This window comes from Semicossyphus pulcher, unplaced genomic scaffold (assembly GCF_022749685.1).
Source record: "Semicossyphus pulcher isolate SPU_LCO1_2020_fin unplaced genomic scaffold, fSemPul1.0.p SCAF_5, whole genome shotgun sequence".
In the NCBI taxonomy this organism is placed as follows: Eukaryota; Metazoa; Chordata; class Actinopteri; order Labriformes; family Labridae; genus Semicossyphus; species Semicossyphus pulcher.
The window spans coordinates 15,241,082-15,262,959 of NW_027211726.1; the positions used below are offsets into that span (position 1 = coordinate 15,241,082).

Genomic DNA, 21,878 nt, shown 5'->3' on the forward strand with positions numbered 1-21,878 from the left:
GCGGACTTCTCCACAGTGTCCCGCTGCTCTTGCTGGGAAATGTCAAATGTATGTCTTTCCTCACGGATAGGACATAATGAAGTTATCCTGACATAATAAACAGGCCGGAGTATGGGCAAATTCCAGTCCAAACTTGGTGAGACATTTGAATATATCGCAAATTGTTTTTGGTTTTTAACGGAATCGCTTCTGACTTCTTTTATGTCCTCTTTTCTTAATATGTTCAGCTTCGAAACGAAGGCAAAGTCCTGAAGGTAAGACACTCAACAGAAAAACTGTACTGACAATATGGAGAAGCTAGCTACCATATACATGTGTGTGTTTACACAGTTATTCTTTGTTCTGCAGGTGGTAGTTTGACATCCAATGTGCTGAACTGTCAGAGAGAGAGGGAGCAAATCCACATCCACAAAACCAAACTGACAGAGGTAGAAAATGAGTTTTCATTATTTGTTTTGACTATAATGTAATAGCTTAAATTTAATTGGTTTGATACACAAATGCATTCAAAATTACACCCTGAGGGCACCCATATCAGGTATTACACAAGATAGATCCCATTGGTTTTTTAAGGTTTGGTGTTGATTGTAAGATTGGCTTGAAGCTGGTTATCAGCAACTTAGACTGGCCTCATTATACCACCAAATGTTAGTTCAACGGTAATTCAGACTTTGCAACTCCTGAGATTTACTGAATTTGATAAAGTTTGGGGATTGTGTCATATAAACAATTATGGTAAAATTTGGCTATTTGCTATGTTTATAAAATTACTTGACTCTAAATTGATAATATATAACAACACATACATATTTATACATATTTGAGGGCGGTATGTTCCTTCACAACATCCTCTTAAAGGCACAAGAGTTGTGTATTAAGTCTGTACTTGCGCTGCTTAATTGCAGTTCCAACAGCTTCACCTCAGTGAGGCCAGCTCCTGGATGAACAGTCTTTGCTTCATCACATCCAGGAGACTTAAAAGGTGTTTGAAGGCAGTAGTATGTTTTTTCTTCCGCCCTTCCTCCTCCAGCTCTATAAAGAGACGTCCAAGTCTGTGAAGTGCAACACCGCCGACCGCTTGAAACAGCAAGGTCTTTATATCCGAGAGCACGAGGGAAAGAGTCTCCACATCTGGTACTGCTTTCCGTCTCCAGACTGTAAGGGGGGGGGGGGGGGGTGTTTGGAGGTGCAGAGGGGTGGGTGTGTGGTTGCGCAAAAGCATCACATGTAGACTGCTTAGATTAATGACGCGGTCACGTTTTGGGCTTTGAAAATTTCCTCTCAATACATTTATTCCACAAATGCATTCTCTCCGATTAACTTAAATGTCATCTGTGAAACCAGATTTTGAGATGAAAGTAAATCACAGATACTCAATGTGCTCCTAAAGATCGCAGGGCTGCTTGCAGGAACAGTAAGCTCTGTTTTAAAGTTATTAGATTTGTCGTGAGTTATCATATTTGCAGCACGCTGTATGAACGTTCTGGAAAGTTTTACAGTTTGGAAAATGAAGTTGACTCTGCCAAGTTGTTTAAAGAGTTGTGGTGGAGTTTCTGTGCTTACTGCTATTAGATTTTCCAGCCTAATATAGTTTAATACTCCATGACACCACCGCTGTAAAAGTTTCTCACTGTAAATGTAAAGAGTTTTCCAACAACACAGATAACTTCACAATGACATGTGTTGTTGAAGTAATCCAGTGACATAAAAATCAAACAGGCTCCAGCTTTATCTGAATATTTACTTAGTTACTTACATGGCTCAGGTGCCGACAGCATCACTTCCCAAAGAAAAAAACCTGTTTCTTATGCAGTCTGAACTTTGTGTGTGTGTGTGTGTGTGTGTGTGTGTGTGTGTGTGTGTGTGTGTGTGTGTGTGTGTGTGTGTTTTCTGAAACGTTCAGTCAATATTTTAACACCCAAGAGCAAACATCACAAGCAGGTTTTAAACCACTTCACGCCTCAGCCTCGCATTGTCAGACAAAACTAACGAACGAGAAGCTTTGACTTTCAAGTTCAGAAAACGTTTCTGTTATTATTTTCTGCTTGGGGAATCAAACTTGCAGTACTTTAAACAAGATTTGCATGAATGTTTTTAGTTTTTGAGTGATTATTATTGAGTTTTGGGATTATATGTGGGCTCAAATCAATCTGAGAAACTGAAATTGTTCAGCTACATCCCTCAAGGATCTGCAGTTAGTGTGACAAAACAATGATTTATTATTATAATATGAATTGACATAAATGTTAAGAAGAGTTTTAAAGCAGTGTAAGGTTTGAAAGTTTACTAAGACCTTAAAAAATGGATTCCTGATTGTCAGTGGTAGAAGAAGTGTTCAGATCCTTTGTTAAAGGAAAGGTAAACATATCGCAGAGTGAAAATACACTTCAAGTCAAAACCTTACTTCTGTAAAAGTAAATATTATCAGTAAAACTTACTTAGAGTTTCAGAAGTGGAGGTACTTGTTCTGTCATTCATATACACTGAACAAAAATATAAACGCAACACTTTTGTTTTTGCTCCCATTTTCATGAGCTGAACTCAAAGATCTAAGACTTTTTCTATGTACACAAAAGGCCTATTTCGCTCAAATATTGTTCACAAATTTGTCTAAATCTGTGTTAGTGAGCACTTCTCCTTTGCCGAGATAATCCATCCACCTCACAGGTGTGGCATATCAAGATGCTGATTAGACAGCATGATTATTGCACAGGTGTGGCATATCAAGATGCTGATTAGATGACATGTTTAAAGGTTAATGGAGCAGTCATGTGTATGTGTCATTTAAATGCTGTAGATGTTATGTAGTTTGATCTACAGCAGTGCATCATAGATCATTATATGTTTGTAGTGTTGCTGCCCTGTGAGAACCAGAAAACAGCCGTGTTTTTAACTGCGTGACATTCATTCATTTTCAACCTTAGGAGACGTAGGAGAGTATTTACAATCCGTGAATGATCACTCGATGCTCAGTTCTTAACACAGTCAGATGACTGATATTGGAGATACATAAAAGATGTAATCTGGGATGTAGCGATTTGCGCTGTCGGACAAATGTAGTGGATTAGAAAGTGCAACATTTGACTCAGAGATTTAGTAAAATTGAAGTATAAAGTTGGCTAAAATTTAAAAACTCACAGGGCTGTGATCTGCTCAATTTGCTACTACAGGTGTAGCCTGTATTATGTAAGGAGAGCCAAATAAGATGACAACATGATTTATAGAGGCGGTGCTGTTTAGTATATTCACCCCTTAAATCTTTGGGATTTATTGTCGGTTGTAAATTTGGCTTTATGATGTCACATTTTATCACCTATGAAACATGTAAGTTACATCTTTCTTTCTTCTTTGACAGATTCACTACATTGCTTCATTTTTGCAAATATTGTGGAAATTACTGAAGTGACATGATTGGAAGAAGAGTCAGTGCAGTGATTTCTTTAGATATGAGTCAGTGACACAGAAGCCAAAGATGTTCTAGGATTGTTCTGGAGATAAATCCCCTCACTCACGCGACAGTAAATTCCTCTCTTCTTCCTCTTCTACGTTTGTGCTCTCTGTTAAATTGTAACTCTTTGTTTCACAGAACTTGTACGTAGAATTGAGGGAAAACAAGTCTGACCGCAGCTGCAACAACAAAGGTGAGTAGAGAACTGCATGGGTCACACAGACATTGCTCGCTTTCGATGCGTTATAAAAGGCTTAGTTATTATTGTGTAGATTTATTGCAGTAAAGTTTAGATGCATAAACATGTTAACACTATAGTTCACACTGTGTGTCTGCTGTTTCTGCTTGTTCTGCAGTGCTCCTGCCACCAAAGAAGACTCCTGCTAAAGGTCACAGCCTCCACCTGCAGGTCAATAAACAGACGAAGAAGAGGAGCGGCCATGTTGGTGTGAGTGTGTCCCTCCATATCTCTGACAAATCTGCAGTCAAACAAATAACTTTTGAGTTTCCAAAGAGCTCAAAGAACCAGATGGATCGGATTCCAGTACGTCTGCATAATTATAGTTCTGATTATTGTGAGATGTGTTTGTGGTTTTACCAGTTACGTCAACTCACACACCACATAAACGACTGTAAACTGTAATTGTACCTAATAAACTACAGCGCTGCAGTTAAATGTTTATTAGAGCAGTAATAAGCTTGTTTTGTGCACACACAGGTCACGGAGTGCGGCGCAGTGCTGGACGAGGACGCTGAGCAGGAGTGGCTTTTTACACTGTACAACTTTGACAACAGCGGCGACGTCACCAAAGAGGTAGCTCTCTTTCACGTGCGTTATTCCTTTTAGTTACTCTTTTTGGTTTTTAAACAGTTTCTTTGTGTTTGTTCTGCAGGACATGTGCAGTCTGATACACTCCATGTACGAGGTTTTAGAGGCGTCAGTCAAGCAGCCATACGACGGCACGTTCCCCCTGAAGATAAAGCTCGTTGTGACTCCGTCAGCCGACCTAGAGAAGACCTCACAAATAGGTAAAAAGTCGACCGAGACGGAGGCGAGTGCATCCCAGGAGGCGACGGTAAGAAGACTTTACTGTGCGGATGAAAACATGGAGCGCAGAAACCACTACCTGGATCTCGCTGGCATAGAGAACTATTCCTCTAAATTTGACGACACAGGTAATTAAACTCCTCTTCTGCTTTGAGTATGTCACCATAAAAACACTCAAAATACATAAATTAAATTAGTTTCTTACCGTTTTCCAGAATCTCCCTCTCAGGAGCACAGGCAGGATGTCCACGCTGCTCTTCAGCACCGCCCTGTGGCGATCAGGGAGAACTGCATCTCCCTCGATTCTCCCAGAGGCCTCCTCAGCCCTTACGCCCTGAAAAGCAGGGCCGTGTCCGTGGGGAAAGACAGGATCGGAGTGGAGGGAAAGACCTGCAGGTGCCATCATATCCTCCGGCCTCATCCTGCAGCACAGCGTACCCACAGCAAGAGGCTTCGCTCCAGGGCACCAGATGCTGCCTCGCACCTTCAGCCCTCCTCTGGTGCCGTGGCCTCTGCAGCTCAGAGACATGAGCATCATCACCAGCATGAGCACCATCATCATCACCACCATCACTACCACCCTTCATTAACGCATTTAAATACTTAGGAGACAGGTGGGAAGACTTTTGTACTCTAATGAACTGGTGTATTTGTAATTTTGTTTGTTACCTTTGAATCACCTCACTGACGTTATAAGTTAATAAATGTAAACAAAGCGTAAAAGATGACCTCATCAGGTAACCTGATAACTTTGTTTTTGGATACCTCTGCACCAATGTTTTGGAGAATGTCAGAAGTCTATCATGGAGATACTCATATCTCTGCTAAAATTAGCCTCAATAGACCACAATGCATTGCAGCCATGTGACATAAATTAATTCTACAATGGCAAACACCCTCGTTTCGGGAAAAGTGTAAACAACACCTTACTAGGAGATCTTCTGCTGTCTATGTTACAAACTATCGAGGTGTCTCCAGATTGATTTGTTCCTGTGTTGCTGTCCCATTTTGCTCTCACAGCATTGTTTTCTTTTGTCCTTGCAGCTCACATGTGTAATGCAGGCATCACAAAGAGGTGTGCATAGTGTCCGTTTTCCCAGTGGCATTCAAATGTTGTTCCTACGTATCTTGCTGGCAAAAGTTGCAAATAGACACTGTCCCGGACGAAGGACGTGAGACAGCTGTTGCTATTAATAACCTCCAGCCTCTTACCTACCACGAGACCCCCGTGCTCTGCTCCTGCCTCGCCACAGCCAGCCAAATGCACAACACCCAGACAGACTGCACCAGAGGAAATCAACAAAGAAGCGACCACAGAGGAGGCAGAAAACTGACACGCAGAGCTGTTCGACTGCAGCTGTCAAACTTGACCGGAAAAATCAACCTGGAAACATGAAGACGCTGCGATTCCTTGCAGCTGAGGGATTCATACAGAGCGGGCCGAGCGCTCTGGAGAATCTCAACTGTGTGTCTTTTAACCTCTACCCGCTTCTGTTCAAGGCCTGCTACCTCCATGAGCAGGCGGACCTGCTGCACGCTCTGGTGCAGGCATGGCCTCTTTCTGAGATCAACCTGCAGAGACTCCTGGGAAAAACAGCCGACTGTCAGATTGACCTCACATCCTGCACCTGCCGCCTCTGTCTGGAGGCCTTTCTAACTGGCCTGAAGGTACTTCAGTTAGTATCAGCATTGCAACATTAAGTATCTATTATCTGTTATTTTTGTGTCTGTCTTTTTCTCTGTTTGTCCAAACTGTTCGAGGTTTTTGCCTGCTTAAATAAAGTTTTCTTGCCACTGTTGGAACTTTTATTCTGATTTGGTTTGTTTTTCATTTCATATATTATTGGTGACACCTGCACCTGCACTATGACCACTATATAAATGGTTACTTCTAAGATCTAATAATAATTTCCCTTGTTTTCTAAAGGATTACGTGCTGTCTCCTCCGAGAACCTACGCAAAAAGCCTGCATATAGTCGACCTGACTGCCCTGAGGGATATCCAGTACCAAACCTGCCCCTGTAAGTCCACCATGGGTCGTTGGGCCAGAACCCAGCTCCTGACCCAAATGTGCTATGAGACCATGGTGGCCATGCAAGCCAGCGACGTGACCCATTCTGCCTTTGAAACATCTATTGAAGTCCGTGTGAACGGCTTCGTCACAGCACGCAACTACGAGCTGGTGGCTCAGGCCTTCCTCCTCCTCCGCCACTGTCCACTGAAGCTTCGCTTTGTTAGCTTCCGGGCCGATTCCCTCGCTCTCAAGCAGCTGTTCTACGTTCTCCGCCTGGCAGAGCCCGAGGCCATTGTTAAGCTGGAGATGGTCCACAATGTGCATCTGGAGGCCGTACACTTAGAGGTGCTGCTGTCTAGAGTGAAATTCCCCAAATTGCAGTCTTTGACTCTACCGACCGGGGCGTTGGACGTGAGGAGGTTGGGCTCCGATGATGAGGATCTGCTGGCCACCATTGGTAACCTGCTATCACAGCTGAGCAGCCTGACGGAGCTCTATGTGGGTTTCTCCACTCTGACTGGACACCTGCGCAGACTGCTGAAGTGAGTAACCAAACGGAGGGAGCGGGGAAGACAACAAGGTGTCCTTGTTTTCATGTATGTTTGTGAATCAGGTGACTGGCAGCGCTCGTGTCTTACATGCAGCATCAAGAGCTTTAGGGCTCTGGTTTAACAATGGGAAGTATTCTGTTGTTAAAATTGCTGATATGATGCCAGTGTGTGGACGGAAAGGAACCTGCTGGACAGACTTCACAGCTCAAATGGAAATAGAACAGGAGCACAAACCCAAAACAACAGAGCTGCCAACCATAGTCTCGCATATCAATCAAACATATTTTTATAGGAGCAAGACAGATGCAAAAGAAGCAAAATAAAAACAATAATTTGGACGTTGGTGGATTTAAGTTTTCATAGCTATGCTTCATAACAGAAATTCGAATTAGTGTACCTTTTATGCTCCAATCCTTCGCAACATACCTTTCAGTTTTTTGCCTGAAATTCACTACAAAAAAACAAAACAATTAATGTCCTTTACCTCTATCTTTCTTCACCCAGTCCTCTCAACACTCCGCTGCAGTACTTGGACTTGGCTAACTGCTGCCTGAACCGTCTGGACATGACATACCTCTCCAACAGCCTCCACAGCGAGAACCTGGTCCTCCTGGACATCAGCGGACACGACCTCTTCGGCTCTTTCTCCACTTCTTTCCACAAACTGCTCAGCCGCTGCTCGGCCACACTGTCCAGCCTGGCCGTTGAGGAATGTAACATAGAGGAAGAGCACATGGACGCCTTCACTAACGCTCTGTCTTGCTGTCAGGGGCTGGAGGAGCTCAAACTCCTGGGGAACCCTCTGACCTCTGCGGCCCTGCGGAGATTGTTCTCCATGCTCTCTGCGGGATTCCCTAAGTTGAAGTACATAGAGGTACCTGTCCCACGTGAGTGCTACTCTGAGGATGTCACGTATCCTCTTGAAGATTCAGTCCTGCTGTGCTACAATAAGGAGTTATGTCAGGAGGTCAGGGACCAGCTGATGGGGATCCTGGAAAGAGCTGGAAGAGGGAGCGTGGAAGTGTGCACCCCGCTCATGGGGGCCTATGACCCAGACATTAATGAAACTAGCAACGAGCTGGGAGTGTCCATGTTAAAATCCTTTAACAACATTATTGGGAACTTTATAGGAACCATAAATGAAGTGGACTGTAGGAGATCACAGGCACAGAACGAGAACTAACCAGATAGTCCGTTACAAGATAAAAGATCTGGACTAACAGAGTCATGAACTTAAGTTTGTTAATATTAGTGATGATTTGAATCTGCATTACATTAAAGACAAGACCTCGCCAGTGCCTCCTACAGTCTGTTAGCCAAACATATTAGCAGTGAATCAACGTAGCTACAGTAGTGGCAATCATAGATACTTGAACTTTGCCTTAGATATTTTCTTATCTGCATTGATTGTATATGTTTTTATGTCTATATTGTAGTTTAAATCTTGTATATAACTGGATTTGTAAAGGTAAACAGCACTAATTTTTAATACGAGGCTCATCTGATTAAAACAAGTATACAAATGTAACTGTTTCTCTTTGTCACACCAATAAACAAATCTTCAAATACCCTTTTATCTATTACATAAAAAAGGCCAATCCCACATCTTCCAAATGTACATTTCTTTAATGAGTTTCTTATATAGATCACATTTCATTTTTAAATACAACACCAGCGGACAATCATAAACCGACCAAAGACGAGGATCAACAGCTTTGACCGGGAACCGTCTACTTCTTCGTCCATTCCTCTTTTTCTTTCCTCTCACGGATCACCTCGTCCAGATATGGTGTCAGGTAGTGGACATCCTAAATGGGAAAGACAAAAATAAAAATATACAGGATGTTCAGAAATTAAACAAGGTTACATCTCAACTAAAATACTTGTAGAATAGAGGAAGAAGTTATAATCAAAGATCCTCCGTAACCTTTATTGTATTGTCCCAATTCTATGTACTACTTCAGTTAAAAGTGAGAATGTAATATGAATGAATATAACAATATAATACTTCATCTATCTGTAAAAACTAGGGCTGCATAAGATAACGATATACATCGTCAAGACAATATGAAAATGTCTATCGTATGTGTTTTTCTATATCGTCTCTATCTTGATGTCAAAAAACCAGCGGCTGAACTGCTTTACAGCTATTCTTATATCATTTTGACAATGCTTTACGTTCTAATCCCTGCATGTGGGAGTGAACCTGGAGCAAACCATGGAGGGAGGTGCTGTTTATTTACATGGAGAGGGGGGACACACAATGTGCAGAAACGGACTCAGTACTCTTATTTTTCAAGTATTTAATTTACACAGGATTATCCAAAAATAGGCTTTCCTGTGTGGTTATTTCATATGGACCAATTATTTGTCAAATTATCAGAAAACATCGTGATATATATCGTTATTGAGATATAGGATTTTGGACATATTGCCCAGCCCTAGTAAATACTATATATAACTATTTATATTTTACCTTTGCATAATATAACACCCTTACATTAAACCCAACCTTCACCCTGAATAAAAAATATTAAATGTAATGTACCTCTTCATATTTCGTCCACTGCTCTTTAGGGAGGATCTGCTGCTTCATGGAGAGATCCAGGGCTCTCTTGACCCTGAATGTCCTGTCGTTGTACTGGTTCTCTGGAAGCCTCCTCAAGGCCTCTGCAACGTCTGAATCCTCATAGATTGTGTCATCACGCATTAGACCTGACACAGAAAACATGATATGTTGAAGATACCGAAAGGAAAACCTACTTTAAAATCTTGTTCTTCTCAGACAATGGTGTTTTTAGCTTAACAACACGTATAAATGAAGGGTATGAAACTTTGAATATTTTGACTTGCTAATTATTTTGGAGCTTACCCAGCTTATTGAAGCCACACTTGTTATAATACCACTTGCGGAACCCCAGCAGGAGCCTGCCTGTTGCGACTGTGAGGGTGATACAGGAAAGACACAAACAGGATCAAACAAGCTGCACAGATATGATTTTAGGGAATAACAAAACTTTAAGTTTGAATCAGATACGAGGAGGAAGCTGTTCTGTTGTAACAGTGTTATTACTTTTTACATTACATTTTAGCAGCCCTTCTCTGATACACACATTTCTGGAGTAGATTTTCAAACCACATATTGTCAGGCTGGAGACAAAGTGTATTGGATGACAACATGTGTACAATTTCTTAGATTTTTCAACATATTCGAGTTCAGTGGATTCACAGATCAAACAACACAACGGTGAGCTAACATCAGACGAAACCTGGTGTTAAGCTAACAAAATAACAACACGAGATGAACAGGTGTACAAACAGCTATTTGATAAGCCAATTAGCAACATTAATTCACCAAAGGGAGAGCAGAGTGTTAGTTGTCACGAAAATACTGTGATTAGCGCGCTATGCTAACGTTAGCTAACCAGCACCCTTAGCATCGGTTAGCACGGGGACACTAGAGGACACACACAAGTCAAAAGCGCCATAGCCAAATTTAACCTGACAAAATGAACAAAACGCACTAGTATGTGTTTTAGTATCATTTAAGTCAAGCTTTAACACCATAACACCATCTTAAGCGAGTGAATGTAAGAGTAATGTCAAATAGCAATGTTCATTTACCTGGTGCCCTCGACGCCATTTTTACCACTGACTGACGCTACCGCGGTGGATTATGGGTAAGGACTATTCAGGTTGAAGTGATGTTGCGCAATGTCACATATGTTTACAGCCTATTTGGAAGTTTTAGGAATAATGATAAAACCTACAAAACGTTTACGTTTTTAAAACTATCTGATAGATAGATTCATCTTTCCGTAAAGTTAATGAACATTCATTATTAATATGATGAAAAGGAACAATCTTTGTGCCCAACACTGATTTAATTTGAAGATAGAGCAATAAAAGGCGAAGTCCACCAACAATTACAACTGTGGCATAACTTACCTTTACTGAGGTAAAGGTAGCAATACCTGTATAAAAGTTAAAGTAAAATATTTAGTTGACATTTATCAGTGGTATTGAATTAATTAGCATTCACATTTAAGTGGTATTTTAAATGCTTTTCAGCAACAATACCAATATTAAGCAATTCCTGAGACTCTAGTTCCACTCCCAGGACAGAGCCAGCTCATCAGGAAGGCTGGGAAAAAACTGAGGAAACTCCTCAGTATCACGGACAACACCGCTCACCCCCTGCAAGCCACACTGGAGTCTTACCAGAGCACCTTTAGCACTAGACAAAAATGGAGCATGAAGGGACTTTTTATCATCATATGCAACTTCTGATATCAAGTGCAATAACACTGTAATATGATGTTCACCATGTGCAATAATACTTTTCTACATCATAACCCATACATTTTATATTTTCACTTATATTTGAGTTGTTTGCATTTTGTATTGTACTGTATCTGACACCTTAATCTTTCAGGATTAATAAAGTTTTATCTTATATTATCTTTTGTATAACATCATTTTTATGTTTTGCAAGTAACTTGCAAATCTGCTGAAACTACTGATGTCACACAAGTGTAGTGAAGTCAAAAGTACAATAATATACTTATGAAATGTAGTGGAGCAATAGTATTAAGAAGCATATGAAACTGATATACTTACATTAAATTGCAAGTAGTTTGATTTTGTCTCAAGTACAATGCTCGAGCAAATGTACTTACTGCTTACTACTTACTGATATATTCCACCACTGAACAAGTGAGACTTGATCCGTTTACACAAAAATTACAAGCACAATCATTGAAGGCTGTTTTTTGGAGGGCTTTAAAAGCCAAACATAATAAAAGGTTGAAGGCTAGACTGAACTTTCAGACAGACAGTTGTAATAGACAGTAACAGTAGTTCAGGCAGTAGAAATAATATACATGGTTAACTTTTATTCAACACATTTGCAAAACATAGCAATTCAAACTTAGGCTATGCTCTGGTTTCAAGACTTTAATGTCTGCATGAATCTGAAATTATGGTATTGATACTGTGCGTTTGACCACTTGATTTCAAAGTCCTTTTCGATGTTCCTCTCATGAAGCATTAAAGTGTCTTTTGGAACAAATAAAAATCGTCCAACGTGGCCAAAGCTAACTCGATGCAAAAAGTGTCATCGGGCAAATACACCAGGCGGTCCAGGGAGATGTAGGTGGGTAGGGTTGGGTCATACTGAGCTCTGCCAAGGTACTCGAGGAACAAGTGGCGCTCTCTGATACGCAAGAACTTGGCATTGAGGACCTATGGGAGGACATATCAAATGCTCAAATTACAAAGTACAAAGGAAATTAGTTCCACAGACTCTAAATGAAAAAAAGGCAAGAATACAATGACCATCTACCTGTGGGAACTTGGCGATCAGATGATGGGGCACCTTCATGGTATTGTGAACGAAGTCAAATATTTGGGTTAGCTTCCTTTTATTTGCTGTCAGCACCTTTGGGACGGCAAGAATGATGTGTTGGATCTCATTTTGCTTAAAGCCGAGCTCGATTTCACACACCTGTGGAAGACATTTACAAAAAAATATGTGAACTCTGGACCTCGGCATTACTCAATTTCTTTGAAATAATATTTTTTTGTGATGCGGTACCTTTAAATTTTCTTTGACAGGCTCCAAACTGCCACACAGTAATTTGGGCAGACGAGCGACAATGTTCCGTGTCTGAAAAGTAAAAAAACTCAAGCTAAAACTTCCAATTTCAACAAAGTCATACTTTCTTCTTGAAATACACTGGTATAATATTAAACTGTACAAACAGAATCATCAATTCTACTTAAAGATGCTTACATTAGCAGTGCTGAGGTTGAGTTGCTGCTGATAGAACCCCAATCTGTTGTCCAGCCTTTTCACACTAAAGTTAAGCAGATAAGGGGCTCTGGACACCATGGACGCAACAGTCTCAGAACTGAACTTCTTTGACTTGAGATAGTTCACCCTTTGCAAACAACAGAAAAGAGAACATTGACAAAAATCATAGCCTCATGGTTACTCAAATGTTCATAGAGAAGGAAAATTATCTTTCCTTTCTAAAGTTTATAGTATATATACCTACATAGTTTTGTCTGTCTTTTCTAATCACACCAAATTCATTAACCATAAAGATATTTGTTAAATATAATTTCAGGAACCCCTTATGTCACCTGGCCTGTAGGTTTTCCAAACTCTCCGTGAGAATGAAGGGGTTGTGCGTGATGATGTAGCCAAAGCGAGAGTGCTCCACCCCGACCTCTTTGAGAAACAGCAGCCTCGGGGCCACGTCTGTGTGGAAGTCGAGCCTCAGCAGCATGGAGCCCACATTAGGTTTTTGTTCAAGCTTCCACAGGAGTACACCTGCGATGACAGGATGAGCAATACAAAAAATAATTTGAGTCACCATGAGTCACCAAAGTCAGTATGGTTTCCATTGTTCTGCAGATTAATTACCTAGCTGTACCAGTTTGCTGAGTGTCTCAGACTGGTCAACGTAGTCCCTAAGAGAGGTGGAGGCTGGAGGCATGGCAGAGGGAACGGATATACTGACAGCCTCTTCATCACCGATCTCCTCTAAAGCTGAAAATTCAGTAGCAGCATCCAGATCTGGTATACAAAGAAAATCAAAGATAGAACAAGTTATTCAAGATAGAAAAAAATAGCACTTTAATCATATCCTAAATTAATAGGGTTTAATGTCCACAAGTACCTAATGACGTCAGGCTTTCAGTCAATGGCACAGCATCTGTGATTGGGAGCGAGGGTTTGTATTCTACAACATTAGCTCTTGACAGCTCTTTATCCTGGTCTTCCTTTTCCTCATTTGCCAATTGTTTGGCAGTGAAGTCACTGTAGCAGAACATCTGTTGTTTCCACCTCTGTGTTGCCTGCGTTGTTTTGCGATTCCCGCTGATAACTGAGGATCCCTGTAGGAATTTGATGGGTACCCTTGTAACTGTAGTGCAATGACGTGCTTGAGTGGCATACTTCCAAGTATTAGCTACTGTCTTGGAGCAAAGAAGTCTTCTGCATTGTAGACACAGCTGTGTACTGGAAGAAGCCATGGTGATTCTGCAAAAAACAAAAAACAAAAAAAAATATGGAATATACCATTATTATCTCTAGCAAAGGGCAGTCCAATACAATCAACAGCACTTTCTTAGAGCTTAAAATTAGAGTTTTGTATTAACATCATGTGTAACCTGTACCTTCTGGCATGAACAAATCTGAGGTGTGTTTAAGTGCACATATTAATAATACAGTATGCAGTCATCTTAGACTTGCAATTGTTATAATAATAAGTAACTAGGATGAAAAAGAACACACTAGTGTTTAGCTACAGTAATAACATGATGTATTACTGCAGTGTTATTTCTTGGGAACTGTTTTGTACCTTTACTAGACAATTTAGCCAGTGTTATGGCGTTTAGATAGAAACTAAGTTTAACCAGTGTAAGTAAGACCCAAAGAGAGGTAGTTAGAATACATTTTCTTTCCACTTGTTACTAATTCATAACAATAATGAGACATTAACAGAAGTTGAGACTACATTGTTGCCCTACGAGAGGCTAGCTTCAGCAAAATGATGAAATAAATGCTAACAAGCTATCACAACAAGCCGTTTTTCAGCCTGGACAAAAAGCCCTTGCCAACACATTTACTCACATTTTTTCCCCCTCAATTTAAACGTTTTATACTTCACTAAGCTCCGTCCTTTTACAAAAGTGTAGCGCAATGTCAACCGTTTTCACGTGCACATTAAGGGACGGACTTCACGGAAGTGTCACAACATGGGATGTACCACAACGGTATATTTGTGGGTGCCACTAAATGCAAATAATTCACTTAAGAAGACAGAAAAATAAAATAAAATGGATTAAATTGAACAAATGGATTCGAATTTGGTATCTAATTTAAAAAATGTGTAATTCTTGTGTATATTATCTTTTTGTTAAATGTTAAAACTCTTATTTCCACAAGCAAACACCCCTATTAGCTATATGGTTCGGCTCGTCTTCAGTGTTTCTTCTTGAGGGGCTTTGCGTCATCTCGTCATTTCACGTTTACAACTTGTAACTTTTGTGAATCTTTTTAATTTAATTGGTAAAATGAAGAAAGTAGCTCACAAGAGCGACATGGCAGTCGACGCGACACCCCGAATACCTCGGAAGGATGATATCAACTACAAACTGCATTTCCGAATGATAAACGAGCAACAAGTGGATGAAATCTGCATTGATTTCTTCTATAAGCCACACACCATCACACTCCTGACAGCGACTGTGGTCAGCCTCATGTACTTTGTGTTTACCAGGTAAATTGCAGAATGAAAATGTGACTTTTTTTTACCCAGAGGCTCTGTAATATACGTTTTCTAAATCATTCCCGTTCAATACTTAGCTGCCTATCTCTGAAGTTAGCATTGACAGTCCTGAACATTAGCTTCCATTGATAAACACGTGATACTGTATTGTTTCAGGGACGATGAGCACTCTGACAACAACCTCCGAGTTGGTCTGTTGGTTGTTGTCTCCTTCTTCTTGGTCATCAGCGTCCTGGCCTTTCCTAATGGTAAGCCATGCAACTTATACTTGCTCCATGATTAAATGGTATGTAATGAAGTCCCACTCTTCAACATTTTCTTGTCTTATTTAGTTCTGAAATACGTAGTTTGGCAACTATTTTGATACTTGGTTTAAGTCATTTAATTTCCCAGCACAAAAATCAAAATATACTCACTTCCAGCCTTGTAAATGTGAGGATCTGTGGCTTTCTTAACAAAATAAGTTTCAGCCCAACTTGTGTGTCAAATTTCCCTCTACTTTGCATAGTGTAAAAACACTTAAATTCACTTACCAGTATGATGCTTTCTTCATCAGGACCTTTTACTAGGCCTCACCCCGCAATATGGCGAATGGTGTTTGGTGAGCGTTCACCCACTAATGTCTCATTCACATTATTCACATTATCCAAATTTTTTCTGTTAAGTTAGTTTTTCGTAATATTCTCTCACCTTCTCCGGTCCTGTGTAGGTCTCAGTGTTATGTACTTCCTGTTCCTTGTCTTCCTCATCTTCCTTAACTGGGACCAAGTAAAGATGTTCATGTACTGGCTGGACCCAAATCTGCGCTATGCCATACGGGAAGCAGATATCATGGTAAGGACAGTTTTTCAACTCTGTGATCTAAATCAGTCAATGATCCCTTATGACCTAAGTGTAGCCTTAGCCAATGTATTGTAAAGGTCAGTTGAGTGGCGTAAAATGTTCAGAGCATTAAATCAACACTTCCTACACTATATTTCCAGCTATACAACTGTCTTCTTTTTTGTTGCCTTTGTCTCCCATAATAAAACCCCCTTTCCCCTGTCAGGAATACGCCGTAAACTGCACTGTGATAACATGGGACCGGATCCTGAGCCACTTTGACATCTTTGCATTCGGCCACTTTGCAGGCTGGGCTATGAAGGCTCTGCTCATCCGCAGCTATGGCCTATGTTGGACCATCAGCATCACCTGGGAGCTCACTGAGGTAGAACACCTGTGACCAAAGATGAGCTTAAAATCTGTAAACAGCTGTCAGAGGACACTGAATGGACATTCAGTCTACAGGGTCGTGCAACAGAAGTCATTACTTGTACTTTTCCTTCAGCTCAGTCTGTGCAGGAAGCGAGGATTGTTTGTTTTGGAGAAACTCATCATAACAAAGCAGTCGTATGAGCAGGAGTTTCTGCTGTTGCCTTGACTGCTGCCAGTGACTGGAGGGATTAGATTACAAGATTTAGCCTAACACCAGATTTACTCATCGCAGGATCGACTGCGTAACAAATTTTGAGGCCTTCAAAGGTGGATCTATTTTACTACATTAATGAGCTTCATTTTTACTCTTCTTTGCTCATTTTTTCACAGCTGTTCTTCATGCACCTGCTGCCAAACTTTGCGGAGTGCTGGTGGGATCAGGTGATACTGGACATACTGTTGTGTAATGGAGGAGGCATCTGGCTGGGTATGACTGTTTGCCGCTTTTTGGAGATGAGGACCTACTGCTGGGCCAGCATCAAGTCAGTAAAGCAAATAACCTTTGCCTTTATCTTTTGCTTTTTTCCGTCTCTGTATATTCACAGAATCCTTAGAAAACACATTATGCTTAAACAATGTAAAAGTATACGGTACTATTGGACAATATATCTCAGTGTCCTCAAAAGCTTTCATACTCTGTGCAGGGAAATCCACACCACCACAGGGAAGTTAAAGCGAGCTGTGCTCCAGTTCACCCCGGCCAGCTGGACTTTTGTGCGCTGGTTTGACCCAAAGTCCTCCTTCCAGAGGCTGGCAGGCATCTATCTCTTTATGATCCTGTGGCAGGTACTGTTGTCTTTGACCCAGAAATGTTTGTTAGATTGTCCTCTGTTTCAGGGCTGCAACTAACAATTTTTTTTCACCATTTATGTATACACTCATTATCTTGTTTTTATTCCTGCTGGTCATACTTGAGTTAAAATAGAAATCCATTAAACTCTTGTCTGTCTTACATATTTTCTCTTCCCAGCTGACAGAGTTGAACACGTTCTTCCTCAAGCACATCTTCGTCTTCCAGGCGTCTCACCCTCTCAGCTGGTGTCGTATCCTCCTTGTTGGAGTCATCACTGCACCCACTGTGCGGTATGTGCAACCTTATAAACGACCATCTTTACACTCCTATGAGAAACAATGAATATGATATGCCACTTATATAATATACTCTTTATATAAAACCTTAACCAAAAGTTTCTTCTTTATCTTTCTATTTCCTTATACATCTTTTAGACAATATTATGCATACCTGACAGACACGCAGTGTAAACGGGTCGGCACTCAATGCTGGGTGTTTGGGTGAGTATTTTTGTTTGTCATGTTTTTCACTGGTTCAAAAACTATTTTGGATGATAGTTTTTGAAAATCAGATTGGCCCCTTGTAGGAATTATTTTATGGACGAACATAACATTTCAAATTGAGCAAATCTCTGTGCACTTTTTGCCATAATTTGGGTCAAATTTCAATATTGGTCGTAGCACTTACAGTACACGTCATGTTAGCAAACTGAACTTTCTCTGGAGTCAGGTAAGTTTTCTTATAACTTGAAGCATATATCACCATGTCATGAATTAACTTTGTTACCGGTTATCTATCTATTCCTGTTGAGGATTCCAATGTATTTGCTTGCAAAGACAGGACTGTTGTAGATTTAAATATGGCTGCCATTCAAAGTTTTCACACACGTACAACACAACCTGTGAAATGGATACCTCCCACAAGTGGCTAAAGCAAAAGTGATAGTCTATACTAAACCACTGTTGTGTTAGCCACACGCTATCTCATTAGCCTGCAAGTTTTTCCAGGTACTGCAAGCTTTTTTAATGTATTTGACAGCAGAATGTGCACAATAGAAATCTATTTAGTTTTAGATTTCAATAACTCATTCTTATTCATATTAAAATGATAGTTTAAAATGGGCTTTGTTGAAATTCATGTGAATGCAATTCATAATGTGTAGTTACTGACCTCATCTCAGACACAAAGCTGCTGCTGCCCTCAGTCTGCTCTAGTTTCCATAGCAACGAGACAGGCTCTCTCCTTCTGCATGAAATACTTAACATTGATGCCACTCTCTCGTTTGAGGTTTATCTCCGCCGTGTGACCTTTAGAGATGAAAAAAAGAGTTTCCTACAGCAGAATGGGGAGTGAATATTGTTACGGGTTTTGGATGGCTGGGGAACAATAACTCACAGTATATGCATTTAGACTCACTGTATATGCCACAAGTGTTGCGCTCCAATGCAATGAAATAGAATTGCCAAGAGAGGGGGCCATTGTTAACCACAAGACATTTCTGGAGTACCTCACCCTTTCACTTCTGTTTCCCTTCAGGGCCATTGCTTTCCTCGAGGCTCTTGCATGTGTAAAATTTGGTCACGACTTGTTTTCTAAGACACAAATTCGCTCTGTGCTGCTGTGGCTGCTCTGTCTGGTAAGAAAAAAAGTTCATAGTTGCATCTGTAATATGCAACTATGGTGAGGTTTTGTACTTTAACAAAAAAATAATACAATTATACAAACAATTATATTTTGAAGCTGACTGGAGACCAAGCCCATGTGTATAATACACACCTTAATGGTGAGAGACTTATCATATCCTCTGCTTGTTGACTATGAAAAGTCATAACAATATACACATAAAAAAGATAAACAGCCTAAGAACTCTTGGCAGTGTTTATATTTACCATCCAGGAACCAAGTGCACTCTTAGAAGCCTGCACGCTAAGAAATATGTTGTTATAGCATGAAATATATTGTATGCTGCAAAACTAAGCAACCTAAAGGTTTCTACTTTTCTGCTCACTAAGTGTGTTTAACCTCACGCTGTAGGACAACACACAATAACCAGTTTAACCAGACTTTTCTGCATCCTCTTTTACATGTGTAGGCACTCATCACACTCCTGTGTTTATATTGGATGGTGTGGTATGAGCACAAAAAAATGAAGGTGAGATGTTGCTTTGGTTTTTGATTTAATACTTCAATTGAACAATATTAGACTATTTAGGATTGTAGTTTTAATTGTAGATGGCAAATATGTTAAGAGTAACTTGAACCGAGCTTAAAAGGTTGTTAAAGTAAAGCAAGAATTAAGTTTTTTCACAATAGAGGTTCTGAGTTGTCATTGAAAGAAAAACACAGGTGTTATCCCATCAACATTGCCTGTGGCCTCTTAGTATCCCAGTAAGCCGTGACAGTGTGACAGTGAGCCAGAAATCCTTAAATATTAAGTTTATTTTAACCCTTTGTGTCCTAGTGTGACATGTCAAATGTTCTTTTTTTTAATTTGTAGTTAAGCTTTAATGCTTTTGCTCGTCAGACGTGCCATTCACTGTGAGCTTTTTGCTGTTAACGGAGCATTTCTGTGCAGAGTGAGGACTGTGATGACAGCACTGCTGTCGACTCGTGCGGTTCTGTCCCAGATGGCGTTGCAGGTCAGTCTCATAACAGGCAGACTCGTGACAACTCTTCCATAAACTCCATCCTAAATGTTTAAAATATTATCTTCTCCTTCTATAGCTCGGAGAGAGTCCTTGAAAAGTTTACAACCTACAAAACGGAGGAGAGCTCCTGGGAGGAGCAGATTTGTGAACGGCCATGGAGGAAAGAGACAATAAACATCTGACACTGACTGTATGAACTTCAATGGTACTGAATGATAGTTGTCAAAGTTGGATCAATGTGGAAACAGACTCCTAAACAAAACCACATTAAGAAACCTTGATAGACTATATCAACATTCAGTGCTAGTTAGAAGCTAAACGTAACCATGACCTGAAAGCTTCAGAGCAGATTGGGTTGTTGATTCTCTGTAAGAACTTGCAGAACTTGATTTGGTTTTGTAGCTAATGTCAAAGTGTTTTTTAAACAGATCTAAATAACCAATAATTATGCACTGGGTTCTGAAAGAGAAGGTGACTTTATTCACACTGTAAAGACTAGCATGCTAGCCTCTTCACCCAACATTTTTTTTACCGTAAGCTATTTAATGTTGTTTGAATTATTCACTCTGTGGGATAGGGTAAGTGTGTCCAGTCAGGGTTGTGCACTTTACAAAGCAGTCACTACCACCACCACCCTGAAAATGCTACAGGCACTTGTACTGTTTTGCACTTAACCTTTTTGATTGTTGTTGTGTTTTGAAAATTGCTTTGTTCTAAATGTAATACCCTAACTACAAAACTAAGGGTGAGAACTGTTGCTGTGTGTGCCATTTTAATGTAATTTGTGTTTACATAATATTTTATATAACATGACCTGATTATGCACGTGCCTGTTACATAGTCAGGATTCTTCTTCAATCAAAACTTCATCAGGATTCCAATGAGAGGAGCAACAAGTGTTACTGAACCAACTGAAGCCTTAAAATGTTATTCTTAAACTTTTTTAGCAATGTTGAGCTGTAAAATATGTTGCTTTTTTTCTATTTTGTATGTGTTTGTGATTATAGAGCAAAGTGAGGAGTGTGTGAGAGTTGAACTGACAGAAAAATACTGTGACTTTCAATGCAATAGCACTGTGATGACATTCAAAAGCAGAGGATAATCACTTTTGTGACATGAAAGGAGATTTTAAATTGATCCAAATTAATAAAATGTGACGCCAATACCCACAGTTATTGAATGGTTCATGTAAGCTATTCTTAATATTGTTGACTAATGCAGAACAGTTTCACGTACAGTGTTAAAGTGTTTTACAATTTTTCCATTAGCTTGACCAAAGTGAATAAATTATTTGAATAAAACTTTTTTAAGCAATAACATGCCTCAGTGATTCCAGGATTTTGATCCTTTGTAATGCTTTCCAAGTTATTTAATGTGTGAAGTTTAATTGTAACCTTCAATTAATTTACTTGTTTTTACTAATTTAGTTTTTGTATGGGTGGGTTTGCTTTTTTGTATACAGAATTAAATGATCACATATCACTGATTTGTTTTTCATTGTGCCTGATATTTAACCCCCCCCCCCCCTTTGGTTTATAGAACAAAAAAAATTAAAGATTAAAGATTGAGAAACTGTAAGGAGCATGTATGACATTTTTGTGTAATCAGTTACAAATAATGAATGACACAATTGGTTATCAATTGTTGCTGAATAATTTTCTCTAGATTAACTCATAAATTACTTAATTATACTACAGCTAAACACTATCATATATTAAGAGCCTAGATATATAAAATCTTTTCACTAACTTGACACAAAATAACCCCATACAAGAGCCATGCGGTACAAAGTCCAGTCGAAGATACCTCTTTGTTATGTTCA

The 21,878-nt window shown here is 39.9% G+C and overlaps 5 protein-coding genes across 5 annotated transcripts; 3 read left to right on the plus strand and 2 right to left on the minus strand.

The window, feature by feature from the left end:
• The first annotated feature begins 47 nt into the window (after nucleotides 1-47).
• Nucleotides 48-5,628, plus strand: LOC138608895 (protein naked cuticle homolog 2). Its single transcript, XM_069681479.1, has 9 exons — nucleotides 48-136; nucleotides 228-254; nucleotides 349-428; nucleotides 3,587-3,641; nucleotides 3,805-3,896; nucleotides 4,167-4,262; nucleotides 4,342-4,624; nucleotides 4,712-5,110; nucleotides 5,541-5,628. Exons 1-8 carry the CDS (start codon nucleotides 112-114, stop codon nucleotides 5,101-5,103), a joined length of 1,050 nt encoding a protein of 349 aa, XP_069537580.1. The 5' UTR covers nucleotides 48-111; the 3' UTR covers nucleotides 5,104-5,110; nucleotides 5,541-5,628.
• lrrc14b (leucine rich repeat containing 14B) lies at nucleotides 5,586-8,679 on the plus strand. The gene is made up of 3 exons (XM_069681478.1): nucleotides 5,586-6,164; nucleotides 6,424-7,052; nucleotides 7,566-8,679. The coding sequence occupies exons 1-3, from the start codon at nucleotides 5,889-5,891 to the stop codon at nucleotides 8,242-8,244; spliced, it is 1,584 nt and encodes a 527-aa protein (XP_069537579.1). The 5' UTR covers nucleotides 5,586-5,888; the 3' UTR covers nucleotides 8,245-8,679.
• uqcrb (ubiquinol-cytochrome c reductase binding protein) lies at nucleotides 8,669-10,715 on the minus strand. The gene is made up of 4 exons (XM_069681477.1): nucleotides 10,686-10,715; nucleotides 9,934-10,002; nucleotides 9,610-9,776; nucleotides 8,669-8,869 (listed from the first exon to the last, which is right to left on the minus strand). The coding sequence occupies exons 1-4, from the start codon at nucleotides 10,702-10,704 to the stop codon at nucleotides 8,792-8,794; spliced, it is 333 nt and encodes a 110-aa protein (XP_069537578.1). The 5' UTR covers nucleotides 10,705-10,715; the 3' UTR covers nucleotides 8,669-8,791.
• A 1,239-nt stretch (nucleotides 10,716-11,954) lies between these two features.
• Nucleotides 11,955-14,781, minus strand: mterf3 (mitochondrial transcription termination factor 3). The gene is made up of 8 exons (XM_069681847.1): nucleotides 14,704-14,781; nucleotides 13,748-14,109; nucleotides 13,492-13,644; nucleotides 13,209-13,398; nucleotides 12,856-13,003; nucleotides 12,658-12,729; nucleotides 12,406-12,567; nucleotides 11,955-12,305 (listed from the first exon to the last, which is right to left on the minus strand). Exons 2-8 carry the CDS (start codon nucleotides 14,100-14,102, stop codon nucleotides 12,111-12,113), a joined length of 1,275 nt encoding a protein of 424 aa, XP_069537948.1. The 5' UTR covers nucleotides 14,103-14,109; nucleotides 14,704-14,781; the 3' UTR covers nucleotides 11,955-12,110.
• Nucleotides 14,782-15,124: 343 nt separating this feature from the next.
• ptdss1b (phosphatidylserine synthase 1b) lies at nucleotides 15,125-21,556 on the plus strand. Its single transcript, XM_069681476.1, has 14 exons — nucleotides 15,125-15,352; nucleotides 15,518-15,609; nucleotides 15,918-15,962; nucleotides 16,071-16,195; nucleotides 16,410-16,568; nucleotides 16,946-17,097; nucleotides 17,260-17,401; nucleotides 17,586-17,698; nucleotides 17,843-17,908; nucleotides 18,945-19,044; nucleotides 19,501-19,560; nucleotides 19,722-19,723; nucleotides 19,971-20,047; nucleotides 20,133-21,556. The coding sequence occupies exons 1-14, from the start codon at nucleotides 15,147-15,149 to the stop codon at nucleotides 20,228-20,230; spliced, it is 1,437 nt and encodes a 478-aa protein (XP_069537577.1). The 5' UTR covers nucleotides 15,125-15,146; the 3' UTR covers nucleotides 20,231-21,556.
• Nucleotides 21,557-21,878: the final 322 nt, after the last annotated feature.